Source organism: Triturus cristatus, chromosome 3_2 (assembly GCF_964204655.1).
Source record: "Triturus cristatus chromosome 3_2, aTriCri1.1, whole genome shotgun sequence".
In the NCBI taxonomy this organism is placed as follows: domain Eukaryota; kingdom Metazoa; phylum Chordata; class Amphibia; order Caudata; family Salamandridae; genus Triturus; species Triturus cristatus.
This window is the reverse complement of record NC_140584.1, coordinates 780,989,978-781,015,204: the sequence shown is the minus strand read 5'-3', so window position 1 is coordinate 781,015,204 and position 25,227 is coordinate 780,989,978. Positions and strand designations below refer to the sequence as shown.

Here is a 25,227-nt window from a genome sequence, read left to right as displayed (position 1 = left end):
AGGTAGCAATAAAAGAGAGTGAGAGACGAGGTTGAGAGGTGAGTAAATCAGAGAGAGAGTGGAGACGCTGCAGAAAATGGAGGGAAGGTGATACGAGAGACGAGGGAGGTTTGCAAACAAGGGAGAGCGAATAGAAAAGAGAGTGGCAACATGGAGCATAAAGAGAGAGGAGAAAAAACAAAGAGGAGAGGGGAGGAGGCAAACTGGGAGCCAGAAATTAGAGGTGAACGGGGCAAGTGGGGAGCTCAGGGGAGGGATAAGAAAAGGGCAATAAAGCGAGCCATTGTATGGAGAAAGAGGGGAGAACTGGTGTTGCTATGTCTGTAGGTATGTAAAGCTTGACAACACTTGTCAGATCATAAATCATGCAAAGAAAGCCATACTGAAGTCAGTGAACTGGGATACTGTTGCAACTCTCTTGAATGCGTCATGTTCCCACTTTGTTTTCAATATATCCCCTACTTTTTCAGCTCTCACCAGGCTCAAGCCAAGTGGCCCTTCCCTTCCTTACATTTCCGTGCTCACATGGCGACGTTGCCAAATGACGATGCAGCTCGCGCAATGTAATTCAATTTATTTATTTACTTACCTCCATTCGGCCGTATGCGGGAGTTTGCTAACCTCCACCCTGCCCCTGCCCCGCCCCGCCCCACACCACCGCCTCACAGCACTCCCTCCAGGAGCCGCCACTGGAATTCAAAAGTGTCATAATGTCATTTGAAAGACAAAATCGTGTCACCTTAGTTTAACATATTTGGTTATCAAACAAAAATGGTATGAAAACCTGTAATTTATGGATTCAAGGATAGACTAACTAAGGGGCATATCAACAAGCAGGCGATAAAAAATTATCGCCGCTTTTGCGGCCGTTTTCGGCCGAAAAGCGGCGATAATTTTATCGCCTAATCAGCAAGGTCACGCTAACGCGTGAAACCTTGCTTTAGCATCAGGATTTCTAACGCCCAGCTTTGCATCTCTAATGAGATGCAAAGTGGGCGTTCCTGACCTGGCATGACAGGAGAAATGTCGCTAAGCGACATTTCTCCTATCAGCAAGCCTAACGCTATGAAGCATAGCGTCAGGAAAAGTAGCGATAAGACCTGTTATCGCTACTTTCCTAACACCTGCTTCAGGACTGACTTAGCCATGATATCCTATGGAAGGAGGATATCATGGCCAAGTTTGTGAGTCCCTATCAACAAGCTAACGTGAGATTATCGCTGGGTTTCCAGCGATAATCTCACGTTAGCCAATTAGCGCCAGGATTTTTATCGCTGAGGAGATAAGCGTTGCTAATAGCACGCTATCTCAGCAATAAAAATCGGCGCTAGCCGGCGATAATTATCCTGGCGCTAAGTGCGCTCAGCGATAATTATCGCCGGTTGTTGTTGATATGCCCCGTGGTATCAAACCTCGCTATGACAAAACAATAACTGTTTCTCTTAAGGTTCTATGAACCCATTTTAAATATGAAAGCGATCTCCATGTGTTCAGCTTCCAGAAATATATAACATTGTTTTTCCTCAGGAGCCAACAAAATGGTTCCAGAAACCTGTATGCTACACAAAGTGTCAGCAGATAGGTTTAAACCACAATAAGCAAAAACAGAACAAGAGAATCTGAAAAAAGAAGACTGTTCCCCCATTAGAGTGCAACAATACAGAAAGCTATACATTTCCCTTCCAGGGCTTGAGCGTGGTCCATTGTTTCCGGACTTCAGCGTTTGTGCCCTCGGTGTATAAAAGGGCTGGGGCCTCCGAGCACTGAGTACACAGCGTCTGACTGACACCAGCCAACATGGGAAAGGTAAAGCAACATGCAGGGCTTTAGCATTAGGAATTCCTCAAGTCTTATTGTCCCGGAAGTCGCTTTAATATCAATCACTCCTTTGTTAGGAGCCCTCAAAGCTCTGATAAACAGAGTTGATTTTTACCTTATGTTGTAATACAGACGGCTGGGATAGATTAATTTTCTTTGAACAGTTCCTTTGTACAGTCTTCTGGTGTACGTGCTCGTAGCTCACAGAAAAACGTATTTAGCCTTACCTAGAGCACTGTGCCATTATATACATAATTGCATTATTTGTTACAAACTTATGGACAAGAGGAAGCAGGCCAGGATATGTTGCAATGCTTGTGAGAGACAATCTTTCTAAATCACCAATGAGGCCGACTGCAAGCGATACGGGGAAGATCTATTTTTGCATTTCTCCCAGTGCCATACCTCCACCCTTATACCCCCTTTTTTATCCGCTAAATAACTGTTTCTAGACTTTTCCCCTCACAGTTTTCATCGTCCTTGCTCCTCTAACCTTCCCCCACCTTCCTTTTCATTGTCTTTAGGGCCATGTAACTTTCTCAGCAACTGACTTGAGGGGTCAAAGATTTTTTTATATTTTTGGTCAAGTAGGCATGTCTACTGTTTTTCTGTAAATTTGGTTATTTAGTTGTGGGTTGCAGATCATCTCATTATTTCTTTCAATAAAAAGTGAACGAAAAAATATGAAGAACAACATTAAATCATACCATTTAACTCTTTCCTTCAAACAAAGGTTCTAGTGTGGGGATTTTAGGAAAGCATTGCTTTGAGAGGGATCCATTTTTGTTCCACCGTTCTTTTCTAACCCTCGTAGCTCATACAAACACGTACTGGTAAATCCAACAGGTTTGGTTCAGATAGTGATTTATAAGCCACACTCACTGGATTTACAATTTTTTTGCAGCTGGCGGCAGCTGCTAGGAGGTCTTAGTAGTAGCCCGCTGGCAGGGGATAGAAGGCACCAGGTGAGGATTAAATCAGTGCTGCAGGTACACAGTATGGAAGCAGTGACCTGAGCGGCATTCTGGTGGCAGGGCAGTCAGGCGCAATCACAGTGTTAGCAGCGGCTCAGCAGCAGGGCAGATGCGTGATTGGTTACTGTGCTTATCAGAAACAGATAGTGAATGTGTGATGATTGACCAAGCATTTTAGATGTACAATAGTCCCTCATGCATCCCATTAGAGGAGAGAGAATAGATTCAAACAGCCAGTAGAAAGACGCTGAGAATAAAATACTCTTGTGGACTGATGCAAGCTTTGATTGACATACCTTAGCCAATAGCTGAAGGGTCCTGAGTCAAAGAAGTCAAAGGATGACCCGTATCCCCTATATGTATATATTGTTTGTTTGTTGACAGAAATAAGTCTTAGCTTACCAACGTGCTTAGAAAGCGGCTTATCAACCCTAGAAATAGTCGTGTAATAGGGTGCTGAAACACAACAGTAATTGATACTTCATTATTAGGAATCAGCTGCCCCTTCTATAGGTAACACTGGCTGTGGCTTCTAGTAAACTCTAGGCTATATACCCTGCATGTTAATTTAATTAACAATGTATTCACACATCTCCGTGATGCATAAAGGACAGAGCATGCAACAATTGTTACCGTATTTCATGGTAACCCTCTCACTAGCAGATGAGTTCCATCAGCTCTTCAATAATATTAAGCCTCAAAGCTATACACGGTCACAATGCTGATGAGCACAATTTTTAAGCAAAGTACTGCAGAAATATCAAAACTGGACAACACATTGTCGATTTAGAAATGTAGTGAAATAGATCTCAAAATATTTGGGTAAATTATGGAATGCATCAATGTACATGAATTATGTTTCATGTAAAAGATAGGTGCCTTTGAAGGGGTGTAATGGTGACAATATAACTTAAATAAAATTGTGGTATGAAATACTTATATGGAGATGCCTATGTTAGAAGAATTAGCCAACCAGCCCTTTAGCTGTGATCACTGGCTATTGCTCTTTACCCACCTAAGCAAAAATGAGAAAAAGAAGTCTTGTATATAATGTGGAAATGTAGTTTACCCCACAGATAATGGGTGTAGTCAAGCAGCCAGTGCTGCTCAAAAGATTACTCTCATTTCCCTTCTACCACTGACTGGAATAGGTGACTAGTGATGAACTTTACTACTACATCGAAGCATTGCCACAGTTTACCAGGGATCTGAGACTAGGCTGATAGACTAAGCCTTGTACTTCCGAAATGAAATGCCTTCTTGATAAGTTTTGAAATCATTCTCCTCATTACCAAGGTCATTGCAGTTAGTTTTCCCTTTCAGTGAAAAGTTCCCCTCAGCTCCAAGCCACCCAATCTCCCTCCAGACTGGTTTTTACTAATTCACTGCAGTAAGCCATGGGACTGGGGCCTGCCGGTAGGGCAGTGCTAATTGCACATTTGTAATAATTTCCCAAATGCAATGCAGTTAAGTGTTTTAGCACAAACGGACAATTCATCTTCACTTTGCACTGGGTATGAGTCACAAAACAGACACAAACTGGTGTGAAGTGTTGATTTTTGCATTTGCTTTTCATCGAAAAGCATGTTTTGTGCTGGAAAGTAGTCTCAAAGTAAGAAAAAGCAACAATTTGTGCTACTTTCTGTCAAGGGAGTGTATCATGGGTAGTGCATGGGTATTTGATGCAAGTGTATTGATGAAAATCCCTACCCGCTAACATTGATAGACAGGGATTTGCCAAACATTTACACCTTCTCGAGGCTGACATACATTTAGGAAAAGGTTTTCCCAAAACATATATAAATGTACACGTGTGCTGTACTATGTCAAGGCTTAGTTTTTTGTACTGGAAGGTTCTCCTTTCAGTACAAAATCTATGCTTCACATCACACATACACCCATGGATCCCTACTGCATATTTTGGAATAGGGCAGCCTAATGTGTGCTAACGGAGGGAGAAAGAAAATCTGTGCCAAATGTGGAATATGGCACTGTTCTGCTCTCACCCTTTCCCATAACGCAGTGCAGCACAGCACAGCAACTTTGGTTGGTGCACTGCATTGCATGAATATAAATTTGCCCCAAAATGTCATGGCTCACAATCCAAATAATTAAATGTAAGAGTTTGGGTATGATGCCTATTGTCATCTTGGTATGTGACTGGAGAAGTTTACTAGAGGATACGTGTAACCCTTCTTTTAAGTAGCGATGATTAGATCTCGGGGAGTTTCACTCTGTGGAATTCTGCCGAGTTACATAAAAACCCTGTGAGATTCCACGGAGTTCCGAGAGTGGACGGAATTCGGCATGTTGCATTGCTTGCACTAATTTTGTAGCACCGGGAGCTTGTTCGGTGCTTTGATATTAGCACAGACGGCACCACATGGCATGCTAGAGGGAGCTGCTTCTTTATGCGACTCAAGTAGATATTCTACTCAAGTGGCAGCTTTATCAATGCAAATGGTCACGACCTGCCACTAATGCCCGTGTTGATAAATTTCACTGGGTGCCATTCTAGAGCCCGAAAATCATGCTAGGGGATGCAAATTATCACACGCAAGAAAAAACTCTGCCATGTGGCGATTGGTGGAGTTTTGCGGAACTCCATGTTCCAAGCGAAATGTGGTGTAGGCAAAACTCCGCAAACTTCGCTGGTGGAAGGGAAATAATTATTCACCCACTCCTACTTTTAAGATGCATGTACTCTTTGCTGTGAGCACAAAAACATCAGATTTAAATTTAAGAAGCTCAGAAAGCAGAAAGCATTGATGTGTATGGGACTAGTACAGAGGTATCTGTTCACTGTTGTGATATTGTATTTGTGTGCAATGAATTTCCCTTAATCTATTGATGAAAATAAGTACTCTCAGCCAGAAACTGTGTCTGTTGACAGCATTACATCACTTGCATCACTATAATCACAGGAACTTGTGGGCAGTGATTGCTCCTTGTAATGCATTCCACTGGGGGACGGGGTTTCTGACCGTAGGACTAATGGAGGCGGTTCCTGAGGGCAGTGACTCAATCAGACTGACCACTGCCTATGATTAAGAGCAATTCATTATTTGCTTTTGTGAGGGGAAGGCTGACCTCTGATGGAGGTTAAGGAGTAAGGCATAAGACAGGTAATTTTTCATCTCTGGTGAGGAGCATGAGGAAACGGCAGTATCATTACATGACTTAAGTATGTTTGTGTTTTTGTGGCCAAAGAGCCAGCAAAAAGGTGGCTGAAAAAGCACAAAATAAGGTTAAGTTTAAATTATATATATGTATGGTTAAAATTCAGTACCCTATGTTTTTCTGCTCTGTGCTATCTTACTTTCATTGTGTGTTTACTAATTGACTTTGTATTTTTCCTACCTTGTGGGCCTAGACATCTCAAGTTCACTTGACAAGAGTTTGGTTTTGCAATTGCCATGTGACAGGCAGCTGGAAAAGGACTCATAGAGTGTAGTGGCTGGGAATCATTTATAAGACCTGTGGTAGAGCCCAGAAAAATTCACCTTTTATTGCTTTGAAAGTCCTTTTAGGCAGCGTAGTGATTAGACAATAGTATGCAGCTGCAAACTAAGCCTGCAGAAATATATTGCCCTCTACTGCCAGTAGGAGCAAACCCATTTGACTTTGGATGAAGGTCTCTGTGCTTACATAGACAAAGGCAGGTTACTGGCTATTCGAGCAGTAGCAGCACCCTCCCCCCCTCAGCGCCTTGAGACCCTCATGGGTGAGTAGTGCGCTTTACAAATGTATTGATTGATTGAACAACTACTGTAATAAGGAAGAGGAGAGGCACTGCCATGGGACCGAAAAGATGTGCACCTGTTTTTGCAAAGCATATGTTTGTCCTGTGTCACAAAGACCTGCTGTGAGCTCCTGCTGGATGAGAAAAAGCGCATCCAAGATCTCAGAATCATCTGACTAGCTGCCCAGTCAGACCCAGAAGCAGTACCATTAACAATTACAACAAAGACTTGCAGAATAGCTTCAGATGACAAAGCCTGTTTTGACAGACACCACCCCTGCTCTGACCCTGACATACACCTTGGGGAATAGTATATCTGAGCTTGGATCTGAACATTGAGTACATTGAACTAGTGGATGCTGGAATTCCTTAGAAGCCTCTACATATCTCCATTGGCAGATAATTACCTAGATTATAGTCAATGAAAACTGGACATCACAAATTTCACCCTTAACATTGCTCTAATGCCATTTTCTTACCAGGTCTATTCAACATGAGAGTCTTTATGGGTGTAGTATGTAGTCTGTAGTGAATTTTGGAGGACACTGTCACAGAAATATTACTAAAGCATGGGTTTGTAGCACATTGTCACTAGTTACAGACTGCATATTTTCTATTGAAATGTCCAGTAAATTTGCAGATACATGCAGTTTGACTGATAAAACTATACAGCGCACAACCGAAATTCGTTTTCAGCATATTTCTATAATTTGCACATCACCAAGTAAAGTGTCTTGATTTGTTGTGAGAGTATTAACTTTTTTCTTTCCATTACTCTTCAGAATTACAAAACATGATTTCCCAACTGCTGATATATTTGAAATATTTGTACAGTTCTTTTACAGTTGTTTGAAGGTTCTTCTATGTTAGAAAAAAGCGTGGCATGCTACAGCCTTGCCGTTCACACTCACTGTTACCAAGCAAGATTGTCACATAGTTCACTTTAGAAAGTCCTCTAACTTTCCAATCAGAGATAGAAAAGTAAACACTAATCCCCATGTTAAAAGGATATCCCGCAATTTGCCTGAAGACATAGCCTGGCATTTGGGCTCTCTCTGAACACAGAGCAAATGTGACAATCTAAAAAACATAATGTAAAGGAATCTTCATTATTGATTCACCTTCTGAACTCAAGCATGGACTTTGTTGGGGGTGCTGTAGTATCCCCCACACCCATACTTCCAGCGCCGTAAGGAAATGGCATCAGTGATTTATTTAGGAGGCCAGCACAATAGTGAGATTTGTGAGGATTGGACAAAGAGAGCACTGCCACTGAGCACTTCCAACTAAATATTGCTTTTAGTCATAATTCCTCCATAGTTAACATAATATATCTAACTCAGTGCTACAGTGTCTGTAGCATGTAGAGGTGGTAGCACTACAATAACATGTATGGTTAAATCATGGGCCTAGCAGTTGTTAGGACCTTTGACTTTGCCTTGTTGATCACTATTTTACCCCTCTATTAATGTATTTTGTAAAGAAAAAGACTAGCATTCTTAGCTATAGCTCTTTCTTGTGATTGGTGGGCCATTTTGATTGTTATTTCATTGTGTCAGACTGTATCTGAGTCTCTGATGCATAATCACCTCAAAGATCAAGCCCGGAGTTCTTGACTTCACCAAGAAAGCGATGAGCATGGTAAGAGCCCATGGTACTTTGGAGCAAAGCATCATTGCTTAATTTGTACAAGAATAAGTGGTGTGGCTCAGAAGCCTGCGGAAGAAGCTATTGAAGGTCGGAGTGCTGAATACCAATGCTGTTTAGGCTTGATTGCTCTTGTTACCACCTACAGTACGGTTCCTGTCGTCAGAGTACGGCACAGAGATTTGTCTCCCATCAGAAGTGGTCTGAGCACCATTTTGGACTACCCCTTGCTGTTTCTGCATCTTGTGTGACTAGTAACTTTGATTTATCTAGTAAAGAGGCACCTGTAATTCATATTCAAGGACACTTATAAGTGATGCAAAGCGATATAATCAGCGCGCACACTTCTTCGCTGCTTTTTGTTTATTGAGGATTTTCGCTCCTTTAAAGACGTGCTGGAGTTCAGTTTCTATATGAAATGGAACCAAGTAATCAGATATTTCTTGGCTGCCCTTCCACCCGTGAACTTTTATTGGACATTGTGTGCCCTGAGAAAGGTGCACGACCCATCGGTCGCTTTGCACCAAAACAAGCGTTGGCAACTGCAAACACTTGTGCTTCATCAAGAAGACCTGCCTGATAATTTAAGAGGTTGGATGTAAGAGATATACATGAAGACTTCATATCTAGTAGAAAATACTACAAAATCTTTTAATGAATAGGATATTTGACTCTATGTTATAAAGGAATTTGATATATGAACCCATTTTATGTGATTATGTTTTTCAACCACTTAAATATGAGTAAAAGAAATTTTTTACGTATTCTTGGTAAACAATGTTAGAGCACAGTGTATTCAAAAACGAATTTCAATAATAGTATGTATGGTAGTTCTATAATACATTGAGGGAAATTATATTAGGAAAAACCATTTTTGTGGGGAATATATATTCCCATTTATATGTTTATATTCGAATAAAGAAAAAAATAATTTAGAGAGTACTTCATGCCAGAAGGATTGTATGGTCCTGCAATCCCAATTCATGTGCAGGAAGTCTGCTTCTTCCCGGCTGCATCTCGGGCATCCCCTTGGCCCTCCCCCAAAGGTATCAAATATTCTATGTGGTGTCAGGTATGTCTTATGCACATAATTGAATTGAACATATTTCAATTGTGTATTCCGTGATACTTTCTTAGGGGATTCCAAGACTCTGCTCCATTCCTTATCGGTCAGCTCCCTTCTCAGATTCCTCTCCCATTTCCCCCGCAGTTTCAGCAGTGGAGACAGAGAAGCCTCACGCAGGGACTCATAGAACCATTTAATTTGGTGTCTCGCTGTGCCCAGGGTGTTCAGACCCCGTGCGTCCCCGGTTCCTCTCTTCTCCGGCCCCATAACTGCTCAAATGCTTGTTGCAAAGTCTCATATATAAGGAACTGGCTGGGGGGCAGGCCACATCCCTCCACCAGTTCCGCGAAGGGGATCAACATTCCCTCTTGATAACAATCCCCCACGTTCTCAAGTCCCACCGCCGCCCATGGTGCCATCTGTTTCGCAGCTATGACACTCAGCGACTCCCCGTGTGGCAGCCCCATCAGGGGTAACTCCGGAGAGTATTTCGGGGTATCAGGTACTTTCTTGATGCAACGTTTCCAGCACTGTAGAGTTGTAGTCGGCAATATCGAAGTATAGGGAACTTTTATTGTATGGTCCAAGAGTTTTGCCAGCAGCAGCCTGGGATTTTGACCGGGCTCCATTAAAATGGTCACTTCCATATTTACTCCTTCCAGCCATTGGGCCAGCCACTGCAGCTGGGCTGCCAGTTGATGGAGCTCACAATCTGGCACTACCCAGCCCCCTGCCTCTACAGGACGCCTCAGAGTCTAGAGGGACTCTATCGTTTTCCCTGACTGAGCCTTGTGTTAAGGAGTCTAAAGGGGAGACCCTGTTGGAGTAAGCGGAGGTGATACCTGATACCTGATTGCTAAGGTGTGGTGTGGAACATTTCCCCCTGGTGCGTGGCGTGGTCCCCGGCAGTGCGAACGATCTCTGCCCGGACTACAGTCCCCAGCAGCACTCGCGGCGGAACCGGAAGCCGCAGGACACTTTGGCGCGCCCGGAGGCGCTTAAATTGCAGCAACGCCGCTGACAGAGCGGGAGACCCTGTTGGAGTAAGCGGAGGTGATACCTGATACCTGATTGCTAAGGTGTGGTGTGGAACATTTCCCCCTGGTGCGTGGCGTGGTCCCCGGCAGTGCGAACGATCTCTGCCCGGACTACAGTCCCCAGCAGCACTCGCGGCGGAACCGGAAGCCGCAGGACACTTTGGCGCGCCCGGAGGCGCTTAAATTGCAGCAACGCCGCTGACAGAGCGGGAGACCCTGTTGGAGTAAGCGGAGGTGATACCTGATACCTGATTGCTAAGGTGTGGTGTGGAACATTTCCCCCTGGTGCGTGGCGTGGTCCCCGGCAGTGCGAACGATCTCTGCCCGGACTACAGTCCCCAGCAGCACTCGCGGCGGAACCGGAAGCCGCAGGACACTTTGGCGCGCCCGGAGGCGCTTAAATTGCAGCAACGCCACCGCCTCGCGGGTCCGCGCGCGGGGCCGCGCCGGGCTAAGCCCGGGCAAAGGGCGGGCCCTCTTAGGCCCTCAGAGGCCGAGTGAGGCTGGGCTGGGCCCCTCCTCTTTGGCGTATGATCGTGGGACACCATCTATTATCCGCAAACGGACCTCACCCATTAGGTAAAACTGGGACATTCTTTTTTGCTGTTATTGAAGTGGAGATTTTAGGGGGCTGGCTGCGTCCCCCACGGCTCGCATTTGTATCCTATTATAGCGGAGAATGAGCTCTAAAAATTGTAAAAGGACTGGGGGATTGGGGACTCTTGATAGCTACTTAAAACATGCTGAATCTGCCATTGTAAAAGAAATAGCGTCAGTGGAACGTAGACTATCTCTTGAACCCCCCAGGTTAGTTGCATCTTGTACACCTCCTACGACCATTGCAGCTGTTGTACTCCCCAATGATGCTAACCCTTGTACGTCCCAAAATGGGTCTGAAATGGTGGAGACCTCCTCAGTTTTACCTGCCCTGTTATCTAATCCTAGTCCTGCCCCCTCTCCGGTAGCTGTCAGAACTAGACAATCAAGAAGCGCTTCTAATCAGCCATCTAAGGGGGGCAAAACCATGGCAGGTAAAAGAAAGGCTAATAATTCCCTGGGAGCTCGGAAACAGGCAAAAATTCCCAGAAAGAACAATCCTGAACAGGGGCTGCCCCAGGTTAACCTTAGTGTTCCCTGTTTAATTGGTGAGTCATCGTGCGGGGGAGTCAACCACTGTACAACTCAGGGCCCCGATATTGGTAACAAGTGTATAGGGTCTGATATAGCGTCCATTATTGATGCTCACCTTAAGCTATTAACTGTACCGTTAATGGCTACCTTGAAACGAATAGAGGACCGCATCACCAAAATTGAGTTACACCTTCAAACTAAGGTTTTAAATGCTGTTCCACGACCCGCGGTAGTTGATTCCCTTAATGCGTGTACAACCATAGTTGACAACATGCTGGATTCTATGATCACCACACACCAGCAACCTACACTTCCTTGCACTACCCCAGCTTTAGGCTCTTCTACCATTTCCCAACCCCCTATTGTTGAAGTTATATCTCAGGGTAGGAAAATACCCAAGCTGACCCCAAGGGGGAGGATCTGTTCTGCGGATCGGCCCCCAGGGAGGGACTCGACACTACATTTACCTCCTGAGGCATGCCCCTACTCTATTATTTTAGCTAATGTTCCAAAGCTTGTGGACGGAAACAGCGAACACTGGTCCTCATTAAAGAACAAAGCCCTTCACTATTTGTCAAATAAAACTGTACTGGGGCAATATTTACATAATAATTTTTTGATGATTAGACGTGTACCTTGGGTGGGTAAGACTAACAAGTGCTTAGATGGTGACTGCATTGTCATAAGTTTTAGATCTCCCAGGTTGGTTGAGGACATTCTGAGGCAGGCAGGTTCTGTCAGAGTTCATTATGATTATGTTAATGTCTTCCCCTTGGGTTTTTTCTATCCCCCCGCTCCTGACCCAAGGACGACCGTTAACTTCCAAAATAGCTGCGCCCCCCCTTGATTTTGTCGTACCTATCTCCAACAGATACTCTGCCCTATCCACCCTGGATGATAATGAGTGACTAGGGCAGCTAGAACTAAGTATAGTGCCTGAAACTCAGCCAGCAGTTCCAGATATGGTACCTTTGACAGTTAATAGTGTTTGTAATGGTCCCACGGGCCCTCTAACCAAATTGGTCTCCTGGAACATAGCAGGGCTAAGAAATAAGACAGATGACCCGGCCTGGAGACAACTTATTTGCTCAGGTGAAGTAATCTGTCTCCAAGAGACTTGGGATACGGACAACACTCTGAGTTTAGATGGATATAAAAGTTTTTTTGCACCTGCTGTACCGTCTCATATGGGGAGGGCCAAGGGAGGTTTGGTCACCCTGATCTCAGCTAGCATTCCCGCCTCGCTGACTCAACTCGATACAGGCTCATGTAACTGTTTGGCAGTTCAGATCTCCCTTAATGGGGGTAGTAATTTTTTAATTGTTAATTTTTATAATTCCTTTTATAGAGACACCACGGTTGATCATCTTACCGCACTACATTGTTTTTTGGCTAATTTTAGAGAGAAAATTGAGACAACTTGTCCTATTATTATCATGGGCGACTTTAATATTCACAGATGCCCAGAAAAATGCTATCTGGTGGATCCCTTAGGCCCAACTGAATCACGGGAGGCCCATTTTGAGCACTCTTCACAGGGTGCACTTTTGGAAACAACTCTTGCTGACCATGGCTTGTTACTCCCTGCCATGGTGGATGAGAATATTCCAACATTTAAAGGGAATGGGAAATATTCTGTGATCGACTATATCTTTATCAGTTCAGGATTGAGGAACTCGACTAAGGAATATTCGGCAGTTTGGACATATTTTAGTGACCATAATCCTGTGGTCCTAATCTTGTCTGATCTTTTCTTACAGCCTGTTATAGTCGCCGACAGAACGGACAAATCTCATATTCGCCCAACTGATCAGGATCGCAGAATCAGATGGGACAAAGTTATCCCCGAGGATTTCTTTGCAAATCTGAAAAAGAAGGTTGGCCCTGAGTTGACCACTTGTCTTGACCTGGAAGCAGGGAATATGGAAGTATTAGGGGCGTATTCCGCAATCTGCTCCCAGATCTCAGCTGATCTTCGGTGCCCAGTGAAAACAATGGACAAGGCAGATTTAGGCTGGTTTGACAAAAATTGTTCTTTGGCCAACAGAAAATTGAGGGCGGCCTTGAGCAGTAAACCTTTGAACCGGTCTAACATAGCCCAACTTAGGAAAGATTATACTAAAACTTTGGATACCAGGAAAAAGGAGATCCGGGAGGACGCTTGGGAGGAACTTTCTTCCGTTGATGTCCTTCGCAACAGTGCAAAGTTCTGGTCTGTTGTTAATAAACCTTTCTTTCGCGATCCCTGTAATACTCAATTAGATTGCGGTATCGGGGTTCACCAGTGGTACTCTCACTTCAAGTCAGTCTACGAAGTGGGTATGAACGGTGGATTAAACCCCCCCCTTCCCACTACAAAACAATACACTTTATTCGTAACCAAGGGCGAGGTGGCTGAGGCCATCGGCAAGATGACGAGCAATAAGGCTCCGGGTCCCGATGGCGTCCCCTCGGACCTTTTTAAATCAGACATTGAGACTTGGTCCACAGTTTTGCTGAACATTTTTAATAGGGTCTGTGTCGCAGGCATTCCGGACACCTGGTCCGAGTCTGTGATCATACCCATTTTTAAAAAGGGTAACAGAGGGGACCCTAGTTGTTATCGCCCCATCTCACTCATTGATTCCGCAGTTAAAGTCCTGGGGCGTGTAGTTTTGGGTAAATTAACAGATTGGTTGGAGGATACCAACACCCTTTCGTGCCTACAATATGGGTTCCGCAAGGGCCGTGGCACTATCGACCAAAGCTTGAATCTTTACCTTTTAATAGGCAAATATACTATAGCTAAGAAAGGGACGTTATACCTGGCCTTCATGGACTTATCCTCGGCCTTTGACCGAGTGAATCGGTCGAAACTGTGGGATCTCCTCCTCAAGCAGGGAGTAGACGATAATCTTGTCTATTTCCTAGCAGATCTCCATAGAGATCTCACTGCTACTGTCAGATATGACCGATTGGGTAACTGCACTGGTAAGATTGGAATCTCCAATGGTGTAAGGCAGGGCTGTATTTTAGCTCCCCTCCTTTTTACACTCTACATCAATGACCTTGCCACTGCCTTAGAAGAGTCTTGTAAGGATATCCCTAAGGCCGGGAAGTATCAAATTCCTGCACTATTATATGCAGATGATGCTGCATTGCTAGCGCGTACAGCAGTAGGGCTTCAAAGTCTTTTAGACACATTTGCCGACTTCATGAAAAGACTTGACTTAAGCGTGAATTTTTCTAAATCTCACGTCATGACTGTAGGATGTAAACCCAAGAAAATAAAGACCATGCTATGTGAGGGCCACGTTTTATCTAGAATCACCAGCTTCCCATACTTGGGGGTCATCTTTGATGACAAGTCATCCTGGGCCCCTCAATTAGTTGCAAAACGTAATGCCTTTGCTAGATCCATTATAGGCGTTCTGGATTTTGCTCGTAAACTGGGGGTGAAACCCATGCAAGCTATACTGAACATTTATGCGGCCAAATGCATCTCCATAGCCATGTATGGTGCGGACCTGTGGGGTTTCAAAAATGTGAAGGAACTTCAGGTGGTAGAGGACAAGTTTTTAAAATCCATTCTATCGCTTCCCCAGGCCACCTCGGGTTATATTGTACATCAAGAATGTGGGGTTGGTTACCTAACTGATCAGATAGCTTTAGCCCCCCTTTTAAAATGGTTATCAATCTGGCTAAATCCGGAACTCGATCTAAATCGTGAAATTATAACTGACTGTTTATCACTTGAGTTCGGAAGGGCTATCCCATGGCTTCGCTATGTTAAGAGCTTAAGTGACGATATAGGTCGCCCAGACATTTTCGATAATCCCAATAATCTTTCTAAGGGAGACCTCAAATGGGTAAAAGATATATATAAGCGCAGAACTACTTTAGCCAGAGAAGAAAAGGAGCTAATAAAACCTACAGTAAAGGCCCATCAGCTATTAATAACTACATGCAGCATAGAACCTTACTTGACCATTGTGAATAATATGAATCATCGCTTTTTATTGACAAGGTTTAGACTGAACAAATACCATCTTATGTTCACTGATTCCGCAGGATGGATGAAGGACAGGGACTTAGAGATCTGTTCATGTGACAGTTACTCTCTCAAGGATACTGTTCATCTTATCTTTTTTTGTAAACATTTGTCCCCTCTCCGCAGAAAATTCATCATCCCACTTATCAAGAATAAGGGATTCAGACAAGTCAAACCTGCACTTTTGTATCTCCAGCTGCTAAGTACTACCTGGGAGATTTTTAACATTGCAAATTTTTTGACTATTGCGATGAGATTAAGAAAAAAAATCAAGTGGTCTTAGTCTTGTTTAAAACTGATTGTGATTTATGAGCAAACCTGACCTTGTCTTATTTTAATGTAGTGTTTTTTAATTATGTGCATATGCCTATTTTAAATGTAATATATATTGTATTTATTGTGATGCTTTGCACTTTTATGGCTCTTGATATGAGCCGAATAAAGTAATTTTGACTGACTGACTGACTGACTGAGTCTAAAGTGCGAAACCATCCCGCAGGCATCCTAACTGGCAAGTTGGTGAAATAGCATAATAAGCGGGGTAACATGGCCCTTTTCGCCAGGGAGATCCTAGCCATTATGGGAAGGAGTAACAGGCCCCAGAACTTAACGTTGGACCGGAGCGATCTAAGTGCTTTATCCAAGTTACAACCTCTTGGATCTTCCAACGAATGAAAGACCTGGATACCTAGGTATTTAAACATAACTGGTGCCAGGTTAACATCTGCCGTTAGATCGGGAGAGCGCTCTAATTGTCCAGCCACAGAGAACAGGTATGTTTTACATTTATTAACCTGTAGACCCGACAGCTCCCCAAATGTCTCCAAGCAAAGTAGAACTATATCCACACCCCTAGTAGCATCGCAGAAGTAGACCAGTAGGTCATCTGCATAAAAGGAGATGATAGGTGTCTTTCTTCCTATCGCCAGGCCCATGACTTCCCCTCCTTGTCGAAGTAGCTCTGCCAAGGGCTATATCGCCACGGTGAATAGAAGTTGGGTTCCTCGCTCTATTTGATATTGTGGTGAGATATTTTTACCAGTCTTGACTCTGGCTGTGGGGCGCGTATACAATATTCACACCCACAGCACCCAGTCATCTCCCATACCCAAGCACCTCATAACCACTAGCAGGTAGTCCCAGCCCACGGTTTCAATGGCCTTTTGCAGGTCAATAGACAGAATAGCAGCCTGTCGGAGGGATTGTGCCTCCGGGTGGTACAGCACCGAGTACAAGCGTCTGAGGTTGTACGAGATATTGCAGGAAGGAATAAATCCATTCTGGTCAGCATGGATTAGGTTCTGCATATATGGATGTAGTCTAAACACCAACACTTTGCTTAATATTTTAAAGTCAGTGTTGAGCATGGAGAGGGGCCTGTAATCTTTTACCCCAGCGTCAGGGGCTGCAGTCTTGGGCGTGGGATCACCAGTGCATCACGCATGCTCTCTGGCAAATGGCCCACCTGGAGCGACTCCGCGTACTAGGTCACCAAACTTGGAGCCAGCTTGGTCCCAAACTTCTGATAAAACTCTGTCGGATGGCCAAACGGGCCAGGAGTTTTCCCATTTGCCATAGTGGTGATGGCTCCCTGCACCTTCTGCAGGGTCACAGGTCCTCCCAATTCCTCTTTTGCCTCCACATTTAAAATGCGGAGGTTAAATGGGTCAAGGAAAGCACTGGTAAGTGTGCTGGCAGCCCCAGGGGGAGTGGCATAGAGTGTCTTATAATAGTTCCTAAATAGACCATTGATTTCTCCCTGGTCATGTACCGTCAAGCCAGCAGCAGTCCGTAACACGTAGAATCCGGGACCCATGTATTTCCGGCCTAATTAACCAGACCAACAATCACCCAGCTTTTTCCTCCTCCCTTTGCACCCTGTCCATGTATGTGTTATAGTTGCAAGACCTGAGCCTTTCCAAGGTGTCAGCATATTGCTTGCATTTATCCAGAAGACGTGTTTACGTCTGCCCATCTTGTCCATGGAGGTTGTCCAGTGCCCGGATTTCTTCCTCCCTAGCCAACAAGTCCCTGTGGAGGACCTTACGCACTCCCACAGTTTGCCCCACACAGTGTCCTCACACCACCACCTTAAATACTTCCCACTCTATTAAGGCAGAGGAAGTGGAGTGTTCATTTTCAGTAAAGAACTCTCCTATGAGGGAGTGCAGGGCGCTAGTAAACGGCGCATCTTCTAGAGACATAGGATTGAGGCGCCATGTAGGTATGGGAGGTCTATCTCCTTGTGGCCGGTATGTCAGCAGCAGTGGACTGTGATCCAACAGGTTCCGCCCTAGATATTCCGTAGCTATGATAAAACCGCTGAGGGAGGGGGAGCACCAAAAGGCGTCTAGTCGTGTGTGCAGTTGGTGCATTGGGGAATAAAATGAGTATTCTCGTGTCTCTCCATGTTGCACTCTCCAAATATCTTTCAATACCCAATGTGACATCCACTCCCCAAACCAGTCACCACTCGTCGGGTTTGAGCCTCGTGTAAGGGAGGGTGAGAACGGTCCAAGTCTACATCTATCACTATATTAAAATCCCCCCACTATAACCTGCCCTAGCATCATGTCCGCTATTCGAATGGAAAGGTTGGCCTTAAAGGCCAGTTGGTCCTGGTTGGGTGCATACACGCAGCCTAGTGTGATTTCTCGCCCATATAGCCTCCCCATGAGAAACACATATCTGCCCTCCTTATCTACTACGAACCAGCTCAAAGGGTACCCTTGATCTAACCCAGACTAACACCCCCGTGCGTACGCTGAAAAACATGTAACATAGACCTGCCCTCTCCAACGCCTACGCAGTCTTTCTACCTCTGCTCGAAACAGATGTGTCTCCTGCAGGAGAGCTATCTGCACTCCCCATCTCTTTAAATAATTATGTATGTTATGGCATTTGGACATGGACCCCATCCCCTTAATGTTCCATGTAAGGAACTTCAGTGCTTGGCAGTGTGTTGACATCACAGGTGAGGCAGTCCATCCCCTTCCACCACCCTCCAACCCCCTCCCAATCCAGCAAAAAGGAAAATCAGTTAGTTATCTGCTCCACAAACATGGCAAGCCTTGCACAACAAAAAACAACAGAAAAAGGATCTCAACATTGACCATCCCCCGAGCATTGGGGCAACGGCCATCTGCCCAAACCCTTCATATGATTACAAAAGACAATCAAGGCCCAAACCAGCCACTGTAAGGTCCTTCAAGGGGGTCGTGGCTTCGTTCAATATCTCTCAAGAACGTGTCAAATATCAGGGCCTTTGCCATGCACCGACCTCAATAATAGTCCAACCAGGCCATATCGCCTCCTCAGGCTCAATGAGAGTCCACTACCACCGCAGAGGCAAGGCACTGAGCCAGTTCCATTCCTCAGTCCAGGCTCGGCTCTATGATCTCATCTGCATTTTTTTGGGTTACTTGCGGCATGTTGAGGCTGTCTCTATTAGAGGAGTCTGAGTCCGAACCCCCAGTGCCACTCTGGGAGCACGGCCCCGTCTCAGAGTGGGACTTATCTTCCTGCACAATCTCAGCCACTGCATGGAGTGCTGCTGCCCTTTCTCACTCTGTCTGTGAGGGACTTGGTTTCTTTGAGATGTTACCCATCGGGTGTTTCCTGGAACAATTTCCAGCTCGCCTATTTTGGCAGGTTAGTGCCTGTTTTTGCGCAACCTGAGGGGTCTTGGTTTTAAACGCTTCCAACCAGTCTCATGCAGTCGAAGCGTCTTCACAGAATTGTGTCTTTCCATCCACTACTATGCGAAGTCGGGCAGGAACAAATGAGGGAGTATTGGAGGCCTTCTGATCTCAGCGCCTTCTTAACTTCCAAAAAGTAGACGTGATTTTGTTGCACTTCAAGGGTATGGTCCGGGAATATGAAGACTTTACTGTTATTTACTTCAAATGGGCTCTCTGATCATGCCTTGGGCAGTAAGATGTCTCTGTCCCTATAATGCAATAACCGGGCCACTACCGGTCTCGGGGTTCGGCCCGGCGCCGGCGGGCATGCTAGGACCCGGTGTGCCCTCTCCAGGGTGTAGAACTGTGTAAGCCCCTCCTGGGCAACCACTGGGCAGAGCCATGATTCCAAATAGGCCATAATGTCGCAGTTTCCACCCCCCTCTGGCAGGCCCGAAATGTGGGTGTTGTTTCTTCGGCTACACCCTTCACTACCTTCTGCCCTGTGCCCCAGTGTTTTAACCCTGTCCTGCAGCTTTGGTATCTGGTTGACCATCGCCTGGTAAGTCTGGGAGAGCTCCTCAAGGCTCGATTCCAGCACTTTCACCCTTTCGTTGAGCTTCTGGTGCCCAACCCCACCAACTCTGTGCTTATATCTTAAAGCATTGTCTCTTTTGAGTCTGAGATCGCCTCTAGAATCTTAGCCAGTTTTTGTTGTATGAGGTCTTCTAGCTGCTGCGCCCCGCATTGCTCTGCGCCTGCTCCCGTTGTCCCTCCTCTTGTTCTGTGGCAGTCTCAACTGGTTTTGCCTTAGGTTTGCCCCTCGGGTATGATATTGTCCTGGGATGACCCTGATGTCACCTCTGCTCAGCCCTCACAAGGTGCCCTCCACCCTATCACAGAAATGCGGTACTCCGCTGTTGAAGGGTGCATGCAGGGGGGATCCCCTGGTCCACAACACTTGAGAGTTCAGCACGGTGCGCCGCCAACCCCACAGTATTAACTGGCCCATCACTCCCGTTGCTCCCGCGTCCCAGGTGTCAGGCAATGGCCAGGTCCACCAGCTCTGTGCTGCGGTACCCGAGAGAATGAGGGGGGACCCCAAGTCCACAACCCCCATAGTAAATCTCCAGTACTGGGAATTAAGAGGCCCTCACCAGTCACTTTTCCGTGGCTCAGTGCCTCCTCTTTACTTCATTCCGTCTTTGGGCTGCCCAGTCCGTGTGGTCTCAGGGCATTGTACCTTCCTCCCCAGGTGTCTCAATGGGGCTCCTCCAAGGTGCCACCCACCGCGTCTCGTGGCCACAGATCGGACCACCGCAGCAGCTCGGTCCAGGGGGCACAGCCAAGCAGGGCCCCACCCCAAAGCAGCACGCCTCACTGAACTCAATAATGGCCAGCCACTCCAACCAAGCCTTTCAAGCCCAGGACCCAGACCAGGTGCCACCGCCAGCTCTTTTGCAGCTCTACCTCAAGCCACCACACCACTTGGTTCACAGTATCTCTTGCCTCCACGTGTCTTTTCAATTCTCTGGCAGGATGCGGCTGGATGGAGGCTGTGGGTGCAAATCAGGCACACTGCTCCTCACATCTGTCCTCAGGTCTGTCTCTGGCTCGGCGATCTCCCCAGGTCCGGTCCCGACATACTTTTGCGTTCGTGGCGCAACTGCTGAGTTTCGTCCCACAGGGGGACCACAGCGCCACCGATCTCGCCCAGACTGCGGCACCTCCGCAGCAACTGGCTCAGGCCCCCAGCGGGTACGCGCTCACCCGTCCAGGGCCGGAATTGACCTCTGCAGTCCGTTGGTCTCTCTCAGCAGCGCTAGGCTCGGGGACAGACTCGCCCCAGTCCCCAGACCAATGTCCGACACAGCAAGCTCTTTCCAGCAGGGCCCAGCCTCATTCGTGCGCAGGGTCGGAGCACTCTATCAAAACTCGATCTCTGGGCTGCCATTGGTCCCATCTGGTGGCGGCAGACCCCCCCCCCCGGCGGCAGCGCTCGCGGTTCGAAGAGCATCAGGCCACCAGTTGCAGTCTTAAGTGAATAATTACCAGGTCTGTACGGAGCACCTCGCTCACGCGTCCGCCATTTCTGGCTGCTAAGCCACGCCCTTAATATATGACTTGTTTTGAGCACTGGAGAAGGTGAGTTGCATGTTCGCTGGAGCCCTGATTCCACTACATGCCCCTTCATCCACCATCAGATAATCCCTGTCCTTTTATCTCACTCTTCCAGCTTCCAACTTTCTCCCTTTGTCACAGTTTGTTTTCTTTGTTTAACTTCTACCTTTTTTCCCCCCTTTTGTGTGCTCCTCTCTCTCATGAGCTGGATCAAAGTTTAAGAGAAATAACTCTATGTCCTCAGAAATGAGTGCCTGTGAGCCCCAGCTGCTACCACTGGCTCACATTAACCACTGATAGTGTTCAAGGCCCACAGACACCAATTGTAAACAAGAAAGAATCACTTGAGAACTTTTTGGTGACGCCGACCCTCTCTTTGTGAACAGTCCTGCAAATGTTCCACAATTAATTCCCTGGCCCACCACTTATCAACATCGTTTTAGAGGGGGCAGTTCAGGGGTTGCATGTGGCGAATAAAGATACACAACCCAAACAACTGTATGAAGTCACCATCCACAAGTAGGTGCTTTAGGATTTTATTTTCTGATGTTACTGCACAGATTTAGAACCACTCTACATACAGCAGTACTTTAATAGATGGTAGATTATCTATATTCTTACATGTGTCCTCCAATTCAGGATTAAAAGAGATGGCTGAAAAAGTGTGATAAAAAGAGTGATTGGCTCAATACTTTTCTAAAGTTGGATCTCTCAACAGCCAGTTGGAAAGCGGGATGTGTCATAGGTCAATTTACCCATTTTAAGGTCTTGAAAAATGCTACATTTAGGAATGATTCACCAGGTCACTTTTTACTATTAAGGTATGTGATTTCAACAGAAAGTGTAAATATGAGATTAGATAGCAAATTTGAGGATTATGACAAAAGCCTATCTTTCATCGAGGTCAATGAGAACAGAGTTATCTGCTAAACATACAACACAGATTAGCCAATAGCTTATATAATGTTTCATTTTATCGTCCTTTTTACAGATTATTTTCTACGAGGACAGAAACTATGGTGGCCGCTCTTATGAGTGCAATTCTGATAGTGCAGACCTGCACTCCCATCTCAGTCGCTGCAACTCCCTCTGTGTTCAAAATGGAAACTGGATGCTTTATGAGCAGCCCAACTACAGGGGGCGCCAGTACTATCTGAGGATGGGGGAGTACCCTGAGTACCAGCGGTGGATGGGATACAATGACTCCATCAGGTCCTGTCGAATGATCCCTGAAGTAAGTCCAGCTTCAGCTTATATGCTTTCAGCAATTTTAACACATTTAGTTTGGTTTTTAAAGACACAAATATTGGAAATGTATATTTTATGCTTCTGTCTAAAATAGGTCACTAATGCTCCATGAGCTTTTCTAGAGCATCCACATTTCTATCTCTCTCCTCAAACAGTTTTGATAATTAAAGTCCTGCACATCCATTTTAATATAGATGGAGACGTGTCACAATCCATTCATCAACCATGACACCCTGTTCTTTTATGTATTCATGTATGTATGTGGTACTTATATAGTGTGCCCGTAGCCAAAAAGCAGAGGAGAGCTGTATATGGTACAAAGCAAAGACTCAGTCAACGTATGGAATGGAGGGGTAGTAGTTGGTTTCAAGAGGCAAAGCGGACTGTTGCTACATCATGAGGTAGTGTTATTCAAAGAGGTGCGCCTTAAGCTGTTTCCCAAACTGGAGCAGGATTGGACAGTTCTGATGCTAATGAGGTTGTTGGTCCAGATGCTGGACATCTAATCTGAATCACACATTTCTTGGAGATGCACTTTAGAACGGCATTAAATTGTTAATTTTGTATAATATGATCAAACCTATTTACAGTGTATTGGGCAGGTATTATCGACTACAGGTTGGATTTTGTGAGTAAATAAATCATCGCAACTATTTATAAAAAACCTGTGAAAACATGCAGGAATAAATTGTAGAGATTGTGTAAAATAGACATGAATTGTCCTTGTGCAGCCAACAAGGCACATATATACTGAGAGGTATGCATTCTGACTGTGCTAACATGATCTTTAAATATACGACAAAAAATTGATGGCATAGATTTATACTGCCTGTCTGACTCTTTCCTGTCCAGTCTTAAGTGTGAAGTACTCCCTAGTAGAATGGAAAGAGTAGCTGGGGCAGGACACCTTTAGTTGTTACAGCAACTTGTATGTGCATTGAAGGCACATGTTGCAGCTAGGTACAATGAAGTCTTTATTTCCTTCTTACATGACACGATATTGCCCTCCTTCCTGAAATGAGGCGCAAGTTTAATACTAAACACTGCTAAGGCATGGTTTAAATTGACTGTGAGCTTGACTCTTGGTGTGATCAACACCATGGCCCTTATTTAGAATGTTTACAGATGAGATCCTCCACAAACATGACAGATATCTCATCCATCACAAACATGACAGATATCCCATCCATCATATTACAAGTGCATTACAGCCTATGAGACTTCCAATACAGTGGACAGGATATCTGCATCCTCAGTATCATCTCAAAATATGCTGGATTACATCACTTTCCTTGACTAACAACATTATTTATAGTTCTGTCATAATTTTCACCAATGTTCTGTTTACCATCATTTTAACTATATGGATGTTGTTTGTTAAATGGAAGTCGTTTGTTATTGTCTTGCATTTAATGTTGTGTGGGTCAGAGTTACATTGTAAGGTAGCAGAGAGCAAAGAAACAACACCACCCTAAGCAGTTTGGGTGATCTAGATCCTCATATTGTAAGGCCACACATTTGAAATGCAGTGCCTCATTTACGATGCAGGGTCTCTATCACCAGAAGCCAGTGTTCAGAATAGAGTCAATGCATCTAAAGAATTTTCACCATAGTCCATATAATGATCGAGAACACTGTGGAAACATTGAAAAGCTGTTTAGACACACCTACAATCAATGGGGTGCAGGTATCCTACCTGATGTGATGTGTCCCCTTGTTATACATTCCTACTTTATCTGCTTTTGGTAATAGAAGACCTAACTCCAGTTAGATAATTCATCTTCTGGTAAAACATATCTTTATAGTGTATGCTGTCAAGCTATCTTTTTGTTTGATGAAAGGAATATAATTCAATTTCCTTTTCAGAATGAGACGTGAAAAAACATTCTGTATAAATACTGTATAAATATATACAGGGTGTTTCAATCCCATTTTAGTCAAAAACACATGTTTTGTAAATGGATAAGTTGTATGTCAGAATATTGAGTAAAAAAATATATTGATATGTGTTAATATCTTGGCCTGAATATTGGTAACCTAAATTTAATGAATATAGGGTACATAGATGTACAATTCTTAACTTTACATCTATGTTATCTTTAAGATAACATATATTGTCAAAATACATATGTGTGAACCTAGAATAGCTGATCTATGCTTACTGATATATACTTACCTTCATACTTTCACAGTAATTTAATAGTAGTTATTTAGGACCTGATATTTCTAAAGATCATGATATTTTAAAACTCGATATTCCAGAGTTATGCCACGTTGATCCAAAAATTGATCTTTTGCATCTCTTCTTTTCTCTTCATTTTCACAGTACCGTGGCACCTTCCGGATCAGGCTGTATGAGGAAAGTGACTTCGGAGGGCAGATGATGGACTTCACAGATGACTGCCCAAATGTCTATGACCGATTCCACTTCAATGACATCAACTCCTGTAACGTGCTTGAGGGGCACTGGATTTTTTATGAAGAGCCCAACTATAGAGGACGTCAATACTACCTGAGGCCTGGAGAGTACAAGAGATACACCGACTGGGGAGCCATGAGCCCCAGGGTTGGCTCCTTCAGAAGAATGGGATATTTGTAAACTACTGTAGGTAGTAACTTTGTTTAGATTGTATTAATAAAACTTAAAATACCTTGATTTCAAAGTGTATTTTTTCTCCCCACCAACAGTTGAAAATAAAGATCATCACTGCTTTTCTTAAAACATATGGAATC

The 25,227-nt window shown here is 44.8% G+C and overlaps 1 protein-coding gene across 1 annotated transcript; it reads left to right on the top strand.

Annotated features, from left to right (window-relative positions):
* The first annotated feature begins 1,782 nt into the window (after nt 1-1,782).
* Nucleotides 1,783-25,150, top strand: LOC146858117 (gamma-crystallin-1-like). Its single transcript, XM_085646884.1, has 3 exons — nt 1,783-1,806; nt 22,238-22,480; nt 24,821-25,150. The coding sequence occupies exons 1-3, from the start codon at nt 1,798-1,800 to the stop codon at nt 25,091-25,093; spliced, it is 525 nt and encodes a 174-aa protein (XP_085503010.1). The 5' UTR covers nt 1,783-1,797; the 3' UTR covers nt 25,094-25,150.
* The last annotated feature ends 77 nt before the right edge of the window (nt 25,151-25,227 follow it).

Coding starts and splice junctions, on each gene's coding strand:
- LOC146858117 (XM_085646884.1), top strand. Junction 22,481..24,820: donor CCTGTCGAATGATCCCTGAA/GTAAGTCCAGCT, acceptor TCATTTTCACAG/TACCGTGGCACCTTCCGGAT.